The 18403-nt window shown below is 40.4% G+C and overlaps 1 protein-coding gene and 1 long non-coding RNA gene across 2 annotated transcripts in view; one reads left to right on the top strand and one right to left on the bottom strand.

Annotated features, from left to right (window-relative positions):
- Positions 1-7016: 7016 nt before the first annotated feature.
- On the top strand, positions 7017-17487 carry si:dkey-261l7.2 (uncharacterized protein LOC569751 homolog). Its single transcript, XM_061900971.1, has 7 exons — positions 7017-7174; positions 7325-7452; positions 11168-11257; positions 13898-13992; positions 14080-14240; positions 14459-14575; positions 14663-17487. Exons 2-7 carry the CDS (start codon positions 7328-7330, stop codon positions 14771-14773), a joined length of 699 nt encoding a protein of 232 aa, XP_061756955.1. The 5' UTR covers positions 7017-7174; positions 7325-7327; the 3' UTR covers positions 14774-17487.
- The window catches only part of LOC133553119 (uncharacterized), a 31216-nt gene continuing 26871 nt past the window's right edge, over positions 14059-18403 (bottom strand). Inside the window, exon 3 of the long non-coding RNA XR_009806845.1 lies at positions 14059-14202. This is a non-coding gene — a long non-coding RNA (uncharacterized LOC133553119). The remainder of the gene's footprint in view (positions 14203-18403) is intronic.

Raw genomic sequence — 18403 nt, 5'->3', positions numbered from 1 at the left:
ACTTGGAGACGCATTCAAAGTTTTTGCATTTTTCCGGACTAACTGACTTTCATTTCTCAAAGTAATGATGGCCACTGTTTTTTCCTTAGTTCGCTGATTGGTTCTTGCCATAATATGAATTTTAACACTTGTCCAATAGGACTGTCAGTTATGTAGTAACTTGATTTCTGCACAACACAACTGATGGTTCCAACCCCATTGATAAAGCAAGAAATTTCACTAATCAACCCTAATAAGGCACACCTGTTAAGTGAAAACCATTTCAGGTGACTATCTCCTGAAGCTCATCGAGAGAATGCCAAGAGTGTGCAAAGCAGTAATAAAAGCAAAGGGTGACTATTTTGAAGAAACCAGAATATAAAACATGTTTTCAGTTATTTCACCTTTTTTTGTTTAGTACATAACTCCACGTGTTCATTCATAGTTTTGATGCCTTCAGTGACAACTTACGATGTAAATAGAGATGAAAATAAAGAAGAAGCATTGAATGAGAAAGTGTGTTCAAACTTTTGGCCTGTACTGTAAATAAACACACGTGTGTGTGTCTGTACATATGTATGTGTATATATACATACATATAAATATATATATATATGTATGTGCATACAGTGGGGCAAAAAATATTTAGTCAGCCACCGATTGTGCAAGTTCTCTCACTTAAAATGATGACAGAGGTCTGTCATTTTCATCATAGGTACACTTCAACTGTGAGAGACAGAATGTGAAAAAAAAAATCCAGGAATTCACATTGTAGGAATTTTAAAGAATTTATTTGTAAACTAAGGCGGAAAATAAGTATTTGGTCACTTCAAACAAAGAACATCTCTGGCTCTCACAGACCTGTTACTTCTTCTTTAAGAAGCTTTTCTGTCCTCCACTCGTTGCCTGTATTAATGGAACCTGTTTGAACTCGTTATCTGTATAAAATACACCTGTCCACAGCCTCAAACAGTCAGACTCCAAACTCCACTATGGCCAACACCAAAGAGCTGTCGAAGGACACCAGGAAAATAATTGTAGACTTGTACCAGACTGGGAAGAGTGAATCTACAATAGGCAAGCAGCTTGGTGTGAAAAAAATCAATTGTGGGAGCAATTATCAGAAACTGGAAGACATCTCCCTCGATCTGGGGCTCCACACAAGATCTCATTCCGTGGGGTCGAAATGATCAGAACGGTGAGCAATAATCCCAGAACCACACGAGGGACCTGGTGAATGACCTGCAGAGAGCTGTGACCAAAGTAACAAAAGTTACCATCAGTAACACACTACGCCGACAGGGAATCAAATCCTCCAGTGCCAGACATGTCCCCCTGCTTAAGCCAGTGCATGTCCAGGCCCGTCTGAAGTTTGCCAGAGAGCACATGGATGATACAGCAGAGGATTGGGAGAATGTCATGTGGTCAGGTGAAACCAAAATATAACTTTTTGGTATAAACTCAACTTGTCGTGTTTGGAGGAAGAAGAATACTGAGTTGCATCCCAAGAACACCACACCTACTGTGAAGCATGGGGGTGGAACCATCATGATTTGGGGCTGTTTTTCTGCTAAGGGGACAGGACGACTGATCCGTGTTAAGGAAGGAATGAATGGGGCCATGTATCAGTGAGAGCTTTGAAGATGAAACGTGGCTGGGTCTTCCAGCATGACAATGATCCCAAACACACCGCCCGGGCAATGAAGGAGTGGCTCCGTAAGAAGCATTTGAAAGTCCTGGAGTGGCCTAGCCAGTCACCAGACCTCAACCCCATAGAAAATCTGTGGAGGGAGTTGAAATCCCCAAAACATCACTGCTCTCGAGAAGATCTGCATAGAAGAATGGGCCAAAATACCAGCTACCGTGTGTGCAAACCTGGTAAAGACCTATGGTAATCGTTTGACCTCTGTTATTGCCAACAAAGGTTATATTACAAAGTAGGGAGTTGAATTTTTGTGATTGACCAAATACTTATTTTCCACCATAATTTTCAAATAAATTCTTTGAAATTCCCACAATGTGAATTCCTGGATTTTTTTTTTCACCTTCTGTCTCTCACAGTTGAAGTGTACCTTTGATGAAAATTACAGACCTCTGTCATCATTTTAAGTGGGAGAACTTGCACAATCGGTGGCTGACTAAATACTTTTTGCCCCACTGTATGTTTGTATGTATATATATATATATATATATATATATATATATATATATATATATATATATATATATGTATATGTATGTGTGTGTGAGTCTATATATATATATACACTTATATATATATATATATATACATGTATGTATTTGTGTGTATGTATATATATATATATATATATATATATATATGTATATATATATAATATGTGTGTGTGTACCGTATTATTTTGAGTGAAAAAAAAATGTTAATAGATAAAAATTATAAAAACTCAATTTGGCGATGCATGTCTTAATGGACAACAACGTTGTTGGTTTTTTAACTTTTTGTTCAAGCCTAAGGATTTGGCAACAGATTTAGAGATTATTTTTTAATATCAACAGTTTAAAATTTGGTAAGATTATCATGAGGGAAAATAAAACCAAAATTGGCCTAAATAGAAAAATCTTACAAAAGTCTGAGTTGTTTTTTTTATTGGACAACAACATGGATTGTGTGCGTATGTGCTAAAATACCAAAAGGTGTACCTTTGCTGGTACTGCTGGTTTGAAGGGTTATACTCCTGGTGTGTGTTTGTGTGTGTGTGTGTGTGTGTGTGTGCGCATTAGCAAGACCTTGTGCCTTTATGTCTTGGAAGTGTGTGTGTCTGCATGTGTAAGAGATACAAGTTGTGTATATTTATTAGCTGTTGGCAGTGATCATGTGACTCCATTATTCTCTTGTAACCAATGCTACGATCATGATGCACTTCACACACACAGCTGCTTTCTTCTCAAAAGCTGTGTGTTGAAAATGAGATGGACTTTCTAAAAAGAAAAAAATGTTTTTGTCCTCACAATTATTTTTTTTTTGTAATTCTGTACTGTACTTACAAATGGGTTTTTTTTTATCTCGGTTTGCCATGAACCACAGACATGATCACACTGAAAACACAAAGAGAAACTGATATTAAGAAAGAAATTGACATGATCGCAAAGGGGCCTTAAAGGGGTTATTGCTACGTTTGTACATGTGGTCAAAAGGTCACTGTGTGTGTGCGTGTGCGTTTGTGTGTGAGCGTTTACAGTTTGCAAAGAGTTTGCGTCAAATAAGGAGGGGGCATTTTCTTCTTACATGTTTTAAAGAAAACAATTGTTCGATTGGATACTTTTTATAAATATACAGTATATATACACACACCGTATGAAAATAAGTGAAAAAGAAGCCTAAAAGCTAGAATGTACGTACATACACGTTTAGGCAAGTACTGCTGTTTTTTTAGTCAATACCAATATTTTAAAGTAATAAAGTTGTGTTTCTGTATGCGTTTTATGTTGTAACATTTGTCATATGTCATTGAAAGCAAAGAAACTGTAAAACGATGCAACACCAACACAACAATTTGAAGATATAAGTGTCCTAGTTGAAAACAGAAATGTTGCATCTGTGGAATTGCTGCTATTGTGCTATCTGGGTCAGATCTGGATGAAACCTGCTTTGCAATGACAGCTTTGTTTTAAGATTTACTGTAGCAGGTTTTCCGAATTCATGCGTCGTGCTTTTGTTTTTAACAGTCTTCAGTCTCAGTCGTGCACGTGTAAAAAGAAGTTAATTCCTGCATAATAAAATACATATAAAAAGATGCACACTTTAATTACAAACACTACATTGGGAAGACATGAGTGCCCTAGTAATAAATTGTTTAAAGTTAAAAGTACCAATGATTGTCTCTCACACACACACACACACACACACACACACACACACACACACACTGGGTATGGTGAAACTTGGCCTCTGTATTTGACCCATTGCCTTGTTCACCCCCTGGGAGGTTTATGGGAGCAGTGAGCAGCAGCGGTGCCCACGCCTGGTAATCATTTTTGGTGATTCAACCCCCAATTCCAACCCTTAATGCTGAGTGCCAAGCAGGGAGGTAATGGCTCCAATTTTTATAGTCTTTGGTATGACTCGGTCAAGGTTTAAACTCACTCAGTGGTCTTGTGGTTAGAGTGTCCGCCCTGAGACGAGGAGGTCGTGAGTTCAAACCCCGGCCGAGTTGTACCAAAGACTACAAAAAATGGGACCCATTGCCTCCCTGCTTTGCACTCAGCATCAAGGGTTGGGATTGGGGGTTAAATCACCGAATGATTGCTGCTCACTGCTCACCTCACCACCTAGGGGGTGAACATGGGGACGGGTCAAATGCAGAGGACAAATTTCACCACACCCAGTGTGTGTATGACTATCATTGGGACCTTAACTTTAACTCACGACCTTTTGATGTCAGGGCGGACACTAACCCAGTGGTTCTTAACCATGGTTTGATCGAACCCTAGGGGTTCGGTGAGTCGGCCTCAGGGGTTCGGCAGAGGTCAAAACACACCCGACTCATCGTCTTAATAAAACCTTCTCCCTATCGACGTATTGCGGGTACGGCAACAGCAGAAGTGTGTAATTTGTTGAGAGTTTATTCAGTCAAGTGTGAGTTTAGTGTCGGTTTTGTTGTTTGAACAAGGTGATGTTCATGCACGGTTCATTTTGTGACCAGTAAAAAAAAACATGGCAACACTTTAGTATGGGGAACATATTCACCATTAATTAGTTGCTTATTAACATGCAAATTAGTAACATATTGGCTCTTAACTAGTCATTAAGTACTTATCAATGCCTTATTCGGCATGGGCTTATTATAACCCTAACCCTCTAACCCTGACCCTAACCAAATAACTCCAAATGAAGTCTTTGTTTCTTAGAATATGTTCCCCTAGTGTCCAACAACCTCTAAATTAAGGCTTTGTTACTTAGAATATGTTCTCCATACTAAAGTGTTACTAAAAAGACATAACTTTGTCTTGAATTTGAAAAAAAAAAAAAGATTTTCTTTTTCACTAAGAAGGGTTCGGTGAATGTGCTTATGAAACTAACGGGGTTCGGTACCTCCAACAAGGTAAGAAGCACTGCTCTAACCACAAGGCCACTGAGCAGGTTAGGTTTATGCATGTTTGTGAAATTGCTGCAACATATGCAATCCGAATCAGATATGGATAACATTATTACCAAACTTCAATTTAACTTGCGTAAGATTCATATTTTTGATACATGGATTTTTTAAATGGTATGCAAAATAGGGATTAAAAAACTTAAGGTTTGCTTTTTTTCTTTTACATTACATTTAAGCTCTCCTGAGTGATACACATATTTAAATAAAATAACTATATACAAAAACAAACCTGTTTAAATGCTAGGAATTTGACAACACAATTCAACTAAAGCAGGGGTCACCAACCTTTTTGAAACCAAGAGCTACTTTTGGGGTACTGATTAATGCGAAGGGCTACCAGTTTGATACACACTTAAATAAATTGCCGGAAATAGCCAATTTGCTCAATTTACCTTTAATAAATAAATCTAGATATATAAAAAATGAGTATTTCTGTCTGTCATTCCGTCATACTTTTCTTTTCCTTTTATGGAAAGTTTTTTGGAGAGAATAAATGATGAAAAAAATACTTAATTGAACGGTTTAAAAGAGGAAAAAAGAAGAAAAAAATGAAAATTAAATTTTGAAACATAGTTTATCTTCAATTTCGACTCTTTAAAATTCAAAATTTTAAAACTACCTAATACGATTCCTTTTGAAAACATTAAAAAAAGAGAACATATGAACATATATGGAACATCATTAGTCATTTTTCCTGATTAAGATTAATTTTAGAATTTTGATGACATGTTTTAAATAGGTTAAAATCCAATCTGCACTTTGTTAGAATATATAACAAATTGGACCAAGCTGTATTTCTAACAAAGACAAATCATTATTCCGTCTAGATTTTCCAGAACAAAACTTTTAAAATTAATTCAAAAGACTTTGAAATAAGATTTAAAATTGATTCTACAGATTTTGTAGATTTGCCAGAATCCATCCATTTCCTACCGCTTATTCCCTTTTGGGGTCGCAGGGGGCGCTGGCGCCTATCTCAGCTACAATTGTGCGGAAGGCGGGTGTACACCCTGGACAAGTCGCCACCTCATTGCAGCGCCAACACAGATAGACAACATTCACACTCACATTCACACACTAGTGACCATTTAGTGTTGCCAATCAACCTATCCCCGGGTGCATGTCTTTGGAAGTGGGAGGAAGCCGGAATACCCGGAGGGAACCCACGCATTTGCCAGAATATTTTTTTTTAATTTTAATCATAAGTTTGAAGAAATATTTCACAAATATTATTCGTCGAAAAAACAAAAGCTAAAATCCATCCATCCATTTTCTACCGCAAAATGCAGAATTAAATCAAAATGTATTCATTATTCTTTACAATAAAAAAAAAATGTACCTGAACATTGATTTAAATTGTCAGGAAAGAAGAGGAAGGAATTTAAAAGGTTAAAAAGTATGTGTTTAAAAATCCTAAAACCCTTTTTAAGCTTGTATTTTTTCTCTAAAATTGTCTTTCTGAAAGTTATAAGAAACAAAATAAAAAATAAATTTATTTAAACAAGTGAAGACCAAGTCTTTAAAATATTTTCTTGGATTTTCAGATTCTATTTGAGTTTTGTCTCTCTTAGAATTAAAAATGTCGAGCAAAGCGAGACCAGCTTGCTAGTAAATAAATACAATTTTAAAAATAGATGAAGCTTACTGGTAAGTGCTGCTATTTGAGCTATTTTTAGAACAGGCCAGCGGGCGCCTCATCTGGTCCTTACGGGCACCGCGTTGGTGACCCCTGAACTAAAGATACAAACGAAAGATGAAATTATTAATGAAAAGATGAAATTATTTGGACTTTCCTGTCACGGCATGTGAGCAACACTCCCATCCGGTCGCGAGGACGCGCTTTAATTCTGACGTGGCGCGTTCCCAAAGGGCACCTGTTTCTTCCGTGGGACGCCCTGATTGGACGAGACGCCCCGCCCACGTGTGGCATGTAAACAGACAGGTGGCAGCGGCGATGTCAACAAAGCACACGTACTCGCACGTTTGGCGGTTTGTTGTCTTTACTGCTTCGTCGGCCATGTTTTAGTCGGACATCACAGCCAACTTTGCTCCCAAATAAGGTAAAGACACAACTTCCGCACATTATTCGTTGATTTGTTTCCTTAAAGTTGTTAGCCGCGCCCACATTTGGTAAGTGGAGGTTTACCTCGGTGTGTGTGTGTGTGTGTGTGTGTGTGTGTGTGTGTGTGTGTGTGTGTGTGTGTCCGCAGGTGATGCCTCAGCTGACGGCCGCCACCGCACTCCAACTGGCGCTGCTGCTGTCCGCTTTGCCGGCCCAGTACTTCATCTCCCGCTGGAGCGGCTACACGGCGGCGCAGCGCCTCCACGCGTCCACACGGTAGAACTGCAGTACAGTCAGAGTTTCACTTAAACCTTTCACCGTCGGGAGGGAAATGAGCATTCCAGTCAGTAGCAGCACTCGCTTACAATAGACCACCACAAAGTATACCACAGCGCATCACAACTGTTGCGGAAAAGCGCAAGAACAGAACTATTATCAGGGTATTCACTGGGTCTTAAAAAGTCTAAAACAAGTCTTAAATCCATCCATCCATCTATATTCTTCCGCTTATCTGAGGTCGGGTCACGGGGGCAGCAGCCTAAGTAGGGAAGCCCAGACTTCCGTCTCCCGGCCACTTCGTCCAGCTCTTCCCGGGGGGTCCCGAGGTGTTCCCAGGCCAGCCGGGAGACATAGCCTTCCCAACGTGTCCTGGGTCTCCCCCGTGGCCTCGTACCGGTCGGACGTGCCCCAAACACCTCCAAAGGGAAGCGTTCGGTTCGGGTGGCATCCTGACCAGATGCCCGAACCACCTCATCTGGCTCCTCTCGATGTGGAGGAGCAGCGGCTTTATTTTGCGCTCCCCCCGGATGGCAGAGCTTCTCACCCTGTCTCTAAGGGAGAGCCCCGCTACCCGGCAGAGGAAACCCAACTCGGCCGCTTGTACCCGTGATCTTGTCCTTTCGGTCATAACCCAAAGTTCATGACCATAGGTGAGGATGGGAATGTAGATCGACCGGTAAATTGAGAACTTTGCCTTCCGGCTCAGCTCCTTCTTCACCACACTGGATCGATACAGCGTCCGCATTACTGAAGACGCCGCACCGATCCGCCTGTCAATCTCACTATCCACTCTTCCCTCACTCGTGGACAAGACTCCGAGGTACTTAAACTCAACCACTTGAACCAAGGTGTCCTGTTCAACCCGGAGATGGCACTCCACCCTTTTCCAGGCGAGAACCATGGAATAGGACTTGGAGGTGCTGATTCCCATCCCAGTCGCCTCACACTCAGCTGTGAACCAACCTAATCTCACGATCCACTCTTCCCTCACTCGTGGACAAGACTCCGAGGTACTTAAACTCCTCCACTTAGGGCAGGGTCTCCTCTTCAACCCGGACCTAGCACTCCACCCTTTTCCGGGCGAGAACCATGGACTCGGACTTGGAGGGGCTGATTCCCATCACAGTCGCTTCAGACTCAGCTGTGAACCGACTTAGTGAGAGCTTAAGATCTTGGCCAGATGAAGCCATCAGAACCACATCATCTGCAACGTCTTAAATCCAGTCATTTGAATTTAAGGCCTTAAAATATCTAAAATTCTCCTAAAATCTCATAAAAGGTCTTAAATACGATTTTGAAAGGTCTTAAAAATCTAATGACGTTACTTTATTTAAAACATGCATGAACTTCAGTCTCTCTTTGAAATGTTTGGATTTTTGAGGACGCTATAACGACTGTAGAGTTTACCAATAGTTAAAAGTAGATAATAACAATTTGGCAATTGTTTTATTCTGACTTCCAAACACATCTTGGTTCACAACCGAGAGGTTTCTGGTGTTTTTGGTTAGGTTAACTTTTTTGTATTCCAATGTGAAAGAGCTGTGAATAAATTCATATACTTTGCAAGTAACTCTGGACTCCAATTTTCCTTCAAGTCTTATGTACTTTTTTGCCTGTATTGATGTGAAATAAGTCTTAAATTGTATTCATTATGGTCTTTAAAAAAAGTCCTAAAAAGTCTTAAATTTGGCTTGTTAAAACCTGAAGAGGTTTGTATTGTATCATTGGTCAAAGTGAAACACGAAAAGAATTGACAGAGGCAAAGTCTTTTGTTTTTCTAAACATACAGTATTTGAGTATTGAAGCGTGGCCATTATCATTATTTATCCAATACAATAGCACAAGCCATATAGTACCTACTTTTATTTTGTAAAGTGGAACATTAGAAAATGTTTTATTAAGTAAAATTAGACAGAGAACACTAACCTTATGACATATTTATGCTTTTGAAGTGGAGTATTAATTTTTCGGCGACACCAAGTGGCTATAATAAAGTTGAATGATGCGGACACGTTTGGTCCTGGACTAATTTCTAATACGCTTCTGCATTGAAGAGACTGTATATGTAGGTAATATGGAACAATAATAATTTGACTTAATAATAACAATAACTTGTTTATATTGACAAATGTGCTGTTTTGGGATGCAATATTGTTCAATTAAGGACTCTTATTATGTATGTAGTATTTGGTTCAATTCACTTTTTTTTTTTTTTCCATATGTGTCATGGCCAATTATGCAACTTGCATAATGACATAAATTAACCCCCAACATGTCCCCTCATCCGCATCTCCTTGGAGGGACTGGAGGAGATGCGGATGAGGGGACAGGGCTGCGGAGCTGGCACTGAGTGTCGGGACGGAGAGGCTTTGCGGTGTCTTGGCTGGGTGAGCAGGTGTCGGACACCTCAGTCTCCTCGTACGTATCCTCGCTCATCCATGCGGACTGGACACTGGCCGAGAATTGGTTGGCGGCCGAGAGTGGAGTCGGCTCTCTTGGTTGCTCTGTTGGATCTGCTCCTGTCTGTGGCCATGCTCCCTCCACCCCAGCGAACGAGGGCGTGGAACACCGCAGAGGCCACCACAGTGTATATGTTTCTTTTAATTTTTATTCATAGCTGTATGTAAGTGGCTGGTTGCATCAGCTCCGCTGCTTTAATATCTCTAATGTCCTTTGCCTTCTTTGATGTTTGATGTTTCCCTCTTACACACATGTGAAAGGGATGTGTACTATGGCTATGAGTTGTTGTTGTTTTTTTCCCTTGGCCTCAGTCTGGACCCCCTCTCCAGGGCCCAGGCTTAGACCGATTTTTTTTATTATATTTTATTTTATTTTAATCTATTTTTTTTTCTCCCATTCCCCTCACTTGTTTACCTGTATCTCACTTTTTTTGTAAGGGGCGCTGGAAGCCAGCAGACCCGTCAGCGATCCTGTTCTGTCTCCCTGTAACGTTTGTCTGATCTTGAATGGGATTGTGCTGAAAATGTTAATTTTCCTGAAGGAACTCTCCTGAAGGAATAAATGAAAGTACTATCTAATCTAATAACAAACAAATACTATCTTATAGTGTCACGGTGGAAGAGGGGTTGGTGCGTCTGCCTCACAATACGAAGGTCCTGAGTAGTCAGGGTTCAATCCCGGGCTCGGGATCTTTCTGTGTGGAGTTTGCATGTCCTCCCCGTGAATGCGTGGGTTCCCTCCGGGTACTCCGGCTTCCTTAAAACTTCAAAGACATGCACCTGGGGATAGGTTGATTGGCAACACTAAATGGTCCCTAGTGTGTGAATGTGAGTCTGAATGTTGTCTGTCTATCTGTGTTGGCCCTGTGATGAGGTAGCAACTTGTCCAGGGTGTGCACCGCCTTCCGCCCGGTTGTAGCTGAGATAGGCACCAGCGCCCCCCGCGACCCCAAAGGGAATAAGCGGTAGAAAATGGATGGATGGATAGTATCTTATTTATGTAGTTGGCCATTTGCTTTGTTTATGTTCAACTTACAACAAAAGGAAAGCGATTTGCGGTTTCCCAGAATGGAGCAATTTACTAGCAGTGGCTCGACCTAGTAGCCAATTACTCAATTACACATCAGTCAACCCTTCAGGTCAAATTATGTCACAACTTTATCACAAAAAAAAAAAAATCTAACATTTTAGCCAAATAAAAGTATGATGTGTGTTCAGCAGACAGAATCTCTAAACTGAAATTTTTTTTTCAGGTTTCTTAGAGTGTGGAAAGAGTGGAGCAGGTCTTACCTCAATGGTAGCGTGTGGACAGAGTGGACAGTGCAGCAGATGTCCAAAGTGTGGTGAGTCTTTGCATCGTTTTCCATTTTCACCTGCTTCAAACGGGATAAGCGGTAGAAAATGGATGGATTTATACTGTATATATGTAAATACAAAACCCAAAACCACTGAAGTTGGCACATTATGTAATTTGTAAATGAATACAGAATTCAATGATTTGCAAATTTTTTTAAACTTATATTTAATTAAATAGACTGCAAAGACAAGATATTTAATATTCAAACTGAGAAACTTAATTTGTTTTTGTAAATAATCATTAACTTAGAATTTAAAGGCAGCAACACATTGCAAAAAAGTTGGCGCAGGGGCATTTGTACCACAGTGTTACAAGGCCTTTCCTTTTAACAACACTCAGTTAATGATTGAGAACTGAGAAGACCAATTTTTTAAGCTTTTCTGGTGGAATTATTTCCCATTTTTGCTTGATGTACAGCTTAAGTTGTTCAACAGTCCGGGGTCTCCCTTGTCGTATTTTAGGCGTCATAATGCTAGTGTGTGAATGTGAGTGTGAATGTTGTCTGTCTATCTGTGTTGGCCCTGCGATGAGGTGGCGAGTTGTCCAGGATGTACGCCCCCTTCCGCCCGTTTGTAGCTGAGATAGGCACCAGCGCCCCCCGCGAGCCCAAAAGGGAATAAGCGGTAGAAAAGGGATGGATGGATAATGCGCCACACATTTTGAATGGGACACAGGGCTGGACTACAGGCAGGCCAGTCTAGTACCTGCACTCTTTTACTATGAAGCCACGCTGTTGTAACACTTGGCTTGACATTGTCTAGCTGCAATAATAAGCAGGGGCGTCCATGGTAACGTTGCTTGGATGGCAACATATGTTGCTCCAAAACCTGTATGTACCTTACAGCATTAATGGTGCCTTCACAGATGTGTAAGTTACCCATGCCTTGGGCACTAATACACCCATCACAGATGCTGGCTTTTGAACTATGCGCCTAAAACTATCCCAATGGTTCTTTTCCTCTTTGTTCCGGAGCACGCAACGTCTTCAGTTTCTGAAAAAAGTTTGAAATGTGGACTCGTCAAACCACAGAACACTTTTCCACTTTCCACTCAATCTTAGATGAGCTCGGGCCCAGCAAGCCGGCGGCGTTTCTGGGTGTTGTTGATGAATGGTTTTCGCTTTGCATAGTAGAGTTTTAACTTGCACTCACAGATGTAGCGACCAACTTTAGTTACTGACAGTGGTTTTCTAAAGTGTTCCTGAGCCCATGTGGTGATATCCTTTACACTTTGATGTCCCTTTTTGATGCAGTATCGCCTGAGGTATCGAAGGTCACGGGCATTCCATATTACATGCAGTAATTTATCCTGATTCTCTGAACCTTTTGATGATATTACAGACCATAGATGGTAAAATCACTAAATTCTTTGCAATAGTTTGCTAAGAAATGTTGTTCTTAAACTGTTGGACATTTTGCTCACGCATTTGTTCACAAAGTGGTGACCCTTTCCCAATGTCTTGGAAGCTGCTTTTATACCCAATCAGGGCACCCACCTGTTCCCAATTAGTCTGTTCAGCTGTGGGGTGTTCAAAATAAGTGTTTGATTAGCATTCCTCAACTTTGTCAGTCTTTTTTGCCACTTGTGACAGCTTTTTTTAAACATGTTGCAGGCAGTAAATTCCAAATGAGCAAACATTTGCAAATAATGATAATAAGAATAATAATAATTTATTTTATTTACAAGGCGCCTTTCTGGGCACACAAGGACACCGTACAAAATCAAAACAATAAAATCAAATTGGATAAAAACAACAATAATAACAACAAAGATAGATAAGATAAGATGATTACAAAGAATACGCAGTCTGGAATAGGTGTGTTTTGAGTCTTGACTTGAAGAGGGATAATGAGTCCAAGTTGCGAAGGTCTGGTGGTAATGAGTTCCAAAGATGTGGGGCAGAGCGGCTGAAAGCTCGGGCACTCATGGTGGACAGTTTAAATAAGGGGACAGTGAGATGGATGGATGAAGAGAATCTTAGGGAACGTGAGGGCGTGGCGACATGGATCAGGTCAGAGAGATATGATGGAGAGAGGTTATGGATGGCTTTGAAAGTGAGGAGAATTATTTTAAAGTGAATACGATGTGTGATGGGTAGCCAGTGGAGTTGCTGCAGAACAGGGGTGATGTGCTGGATTGAAGGAGTTCTGGTGATTATCCAGGCTGCAGAGTTCTGGAGAAGCTGAAGTTTGTGAAGTGACTTGTGACGGAGACCAAACAGGAGAGAGTTGCGACTAACTTTAGTTACCGGGAGAGGTGACCAGGCTATGGACTAATATGGCAGCGGTAGGTAGGGTAAGGGATGGGCGAAGACGATTAATGTTCCGTAAATTAATAAACATTATAAATAACTGAGTTTTCCAGTTCAAAGGTTAAAAGTATTGTCTTTGCAGTCTATTCAATTGAATATAGGTTGAAAAGGATTCATAAATCATTGTATTCGGTTTTTACTTACGATTTACACAATGTGCAAACTTTACTGGTTTTTGGGTTTGTATATACAGTAAGTGTGTGTGTATATATGATATACCCCAAAGGGAATAAGCGGCAGAAAATGGATGGATGGATGGATATATATATGATATGCGTGTGTATATATGAAGTTAAACGTGGTACCTCTCTGAAGGTCTTTCCTTGGTCTAAATACTGAGGATGACGTGACTCAGAAGATGGTTGACCTGGAGACCATGATGATCGACAACAACCAGGGATTTTTTGGAGGTTTGCCTACCCCCGCCATAATAACCCCTCACGCTGAAATGTTATCAAAGACTACGACAAAGAGAGTAAAGTTCACTTTTTATTCAGCCTCCAAGGCGGTGCGCAGTCCACGGCCGCCCTTTGTCTTCCTGCGGGTGGGTGAGGTGGTGATGGAGAGGAAGGGCCACCATGTGGGGGTGGTGGTCAGCTGGGACCCTGAGATGCGCGCCCCTGCCGAATGGGTGATCAAGGTGTACAGCAACATGGGGGTCAGTCACTGTTGCACTTGTCAACATGCATTCCAACTGTGCCTGTGCTATTGTATTTTTTAATGACAAATACAGCTCAAAGTGGCATTGCTACCAACAAAAACTGGGATTGACTTGAACATTCTTACACATCTCAATGCACAACCCTGAAAACATCAAGTAAACCATGTTTGAGTACACAAGGCATTGAGTAAATTGTCCATGGTATTGTCATTCAGGGCCGTGCAGCAGAGAAGACGCCACACTACAAGGTTTTGTTCAGTGGGCCTGGGTCATCCTCTTTGTTTGTGGCCTACTTGCCTCAGACACAACTCAAGCGCCTGAGGGGGACGCAGGTACGAAGCAGGATAAAATTGGGGTAAAACAAACAAATCCAAACACATCTTCAGATTTGCCATGAATTTACTCTGCAATGTTTTTAGCCGGACATTCCCACCTTGGAGAGGTATTTTACGCATTTTGACGGCGAGCGTTTCGTCCCACTGCCCTGGCTCAGAAAGATCTTCCCTGAAGATGAGATAATGGACGCCTGACCGAATGTGTCACGGAAAGGATGACTGCCCTCTAACCACCAGCAAATTTGAATGTATTTTACTTGCAGTACCGTGTAACAGCACCGAGTCACAGCTACTCACTATTGGCAATATCTTTAAGGGTGAACACAACCAGTTTCTCCCCATTGGAATGAGTATACAGTACAGGCAAAACGTTTGGATACACCTTCTCCTCATTCTGTGTGTTTTCTTTATTTTCATGACTATTTACATTGTAGATTGTCACTGAAAGCATCAAAACTATGAAATGTGGAGTTATTTATTCAACAAAAAAAGGTAAAATAACTGAAAACAAGTTTTTTATTCTAGTTTCTTCAAAATAGGCACACACCTGTGAAGTGAAAACCCTTTTAGGTGACTACTTCTTGAAGCTCATCGAGAGAAGGCCAAGAGTGTGCGAAAAAGTAGTCAGAGCAAAGGTTGGCTATTTTGAAGAAACTATAATATAAAACATGTTTTCAGATATTTCACCTTTTTTAGTAAACTACATAACTCCACAATGTGGATAGTAATTGGAGCAAATGGTGGCTATTTTAAAGAAACTAGAATATTAAACATGTTTTCAGTTATTTCACCTTTTTTTGTTAAGTACATAACTCCATATGTGTTCATTTATAGTTTTAATGCCTTCAGTGAGAATCTACAATGTAAATAGTCATGAAAATAAAGAAAACCCATTGAATCAGAAGTTGCGTCTAAACTTTTGGCCTGTACCGTATATATTTTTTAAACCAAAGAAAAAGCAGCGTGAATCCTTGAATGCTTGCTTTGAGCTCTTATGTTGCAACAAATTATATTTGTACCTGAAGATGTAAGTCAATCATAACTTCTCTTTCCAACAACAATGTAGACTAAATGGACCTTTACACAAAAGAATGACTTTTGCATCCCCAGAGAACAAAATGTCTAAATAAATGCACATTCCAATTAACTATAAAATGTATTAATTAACTTGGTTAAGTGTCCTGTACATTGATATATTTGCATGCTTAAGCATAACACAATTAAGTAAACACTGGAAAACTAGCATATGTGTTGCCTACTTCCTAAAGTTAGACTTTACTATGAAATATAATGATTTAATCCATCCATCCATCCATCATCTTCCCCTTATCCGAGGTCGGGTCGCGGGGGCAGCAGCCTAAGCAGGGAAGCCCAGACTTCCCTCTCTCCAGCCACTTCGTCTAGCTCTTCCCGGGGGATCCCGAGGCGTTCCTAGGCCAGCCGGGAGACATAGTCTTCACAACGTGTCCTGGGTCTTCCCCGTGGCCTCCTACCAGCTGGACGTGCCCTAAACACCTCTCTAGGGAGGCGTTCGGGTGGAATCCTGACCAGATGCCCGAACCACCTCATCTGGCTCCTCTCGATGGGGAGGAGCAGCGGCTTTACGTTGAGCTCCCCCCGGATGGCAGAGCTTCTCACCCTATCTCTAAGGGAGAGACCCGCCACCCGGCGGAGGAAACTCATTTCGGCCGCTTGTACCCGTGATCTTATCCTTTCGGTCATGACCCAAAGCTCATGACCATAGGTGAGGATGGGAACGTAGATCGACCGGTAAATTGAGAGCTTTGCCTTCCGGCTCAGCTCCTTCTTCACCAAAACGGTATAATGATTTAAATCCTTCATAAATGTGATGTTTACACGTTTTTGTTAATTATCATACCATCTATAATTTAACATTTATTTTCTCTAAAATAATATGTATGACATGTCAGTCATGTCCCCAGGTTATCCCTCAGTTTGGTTACCTATACCATTTTTAAGATATTTATTTCTTTAAATTATTTTTTGTGAATCACTGTAATGTGCTTAGTGTCAATGCTATAAGCATAAATGCCTTGTGGCTATATTTCCTGTATTTGCTAAAAAAAAAAACCCACTCACTGTTACTTTCAGTTCTGTTACACAAATGAGTCATCTTTGTCCCAACACGTTGTATAGTAGTACCTCGACCTAATCTGACCTCAAAACACTTGCATCTAAAATCAATGGCTACCATTGAAATTATTTAAAATCAATTTACTTGATTATTGATCTTCCAAACAACTCCCTTTTAACATGTAACTTGCCCTTTAAAAATAAAAACAAACTTTGAGATACTATTTTATAAACCAATACAATATAATGTAGTACCAACAACGACAGTATTTTTTTCAAGTAATGTAACAATGTACAGTGAACTTCTACAGTATCTGTTTGTAGCTTCTCCATATTTTATGGTTAAAATATTTTAACATCCTTGACAGGCATTAGATTTTTTTCTGCTTATGCAAATTAGCACAGTGTAGCTGTTTTTAGGCAAATGTTTGTGGTTTCTGCAAAGTTAAAAAAATGGCGGCGATGCTTACATTTTTTCTTGCAAATTTGAGAGAGAGAGATGATATCTCCAAGCACTCTTAAGTTGAGGTGCCACTGTCAAATAGAAAAGTTCCCTGAGTTGGGCAGTGCAAGATGTGAATCAGATTTAGTTAGAAAATTACCAAAATGTAAATTATTATTTTAACAAGAATTGGGTGGAATTGCCCACATGCAATAGATGCTGCCTTTTGTTTGGTTTTAAATAAATAATTGGTCATTATAAGGTTGCGTTGAATCTACGCATGACCCAAAACTTTCTGAACAGTACTGCCTTGAATATTTTGAACCCCAAATGTGCCAAGAAACAAATAAAATTCAAAGACTGGTTGAATGAATTTAACTTTGACTGTATTATTTCTAATAAATGTTTTAAGTCTTACCTTACAAGCAACAATTTTTCTTCAAGCTCTTTTTTTTCTTAAAATTTTACAGTGTTCCCCTAATTCCCTCCTGCTGCCAGAAGTAGATGGACACCTTAGAAATGCCAGAGAAGATTTGGTTATCCTCAGCATCACTTGTTTTACTCAAATTTGTCTCCATCTCTTGGTTGAGGGTGGGTGTTCCCAGACATTGTCCCAGCAGCTAGGTGATGTTGACGGCCTTCTGCTGGGCATCGGCCACCGTTGACATGCAGGCTTTCCGCACACGCGCCCAGTTTATATTACTGCAGATAAGTTGTTGATAAGTGTCTTTACATAATTGTATGTAGACGCTCCTCTCTAAAGCTATAAATCGAGACATTTCCACCCAGATCTGCTCTACCAGTTTTTTCACTTATACATTTTAGGACATCTCTTTAAAAAGGCAAAATTGCACTGGATCTTTTAACATGTGCATTTTCAGCTAAGTCAGGGGCCTCAAACCTCAGTTACATTTTTCAAAGCAAAAAATAAAACAAGAACACCATTGGCTTGCTTATGTTACCATGAGCGGTTTAAAGTTAAAGTTAAAGTACACACACACTAGGTGTGGCGTAATTGTTCTCTACGTTGACCCATTACCCTTGATCACCCCCAGAAAGGTGAGGGGAGCAGTGGGCAGCAGTGGTGGCCACGCCCGGGAATCATTTTTGGTGATTTAAACCACAATTCCAACCCTTGATGCTGAGTGCCAAGCAGGGAGGTAATGGGTCCCATTTTTATAGTCTTTGGTATGACTCGGCCGGAGTTTGAACTCACAACCTACCGATCTCAGGACAGACACTGTAACCATATCAGAACACATTTGTTTTACAATAATTTATATTTCTCA

The sequence above is a fragment of the Nerophis ophidion genome, linkage group LG05 (genome assembly GCF_033978795.1).
Source record: "Nerophis ophidion isolate RoL-2023_Sa linkage group LG05, RoL_Noph_v1.0, whole genome shotgun sequence".
Taxonomy (NCBI): Eukaryota; Metazoa; Chordata; class Actinopteri; order Syngnathiformes; family Syngnathidae; genus Nerophis; species Nerophis ophidion.
The sequence above is the reverse complement of the archived record's forward strand: the minus strand, read 5'-3'. Positions and strand labels throughout refer to the sequence as shown.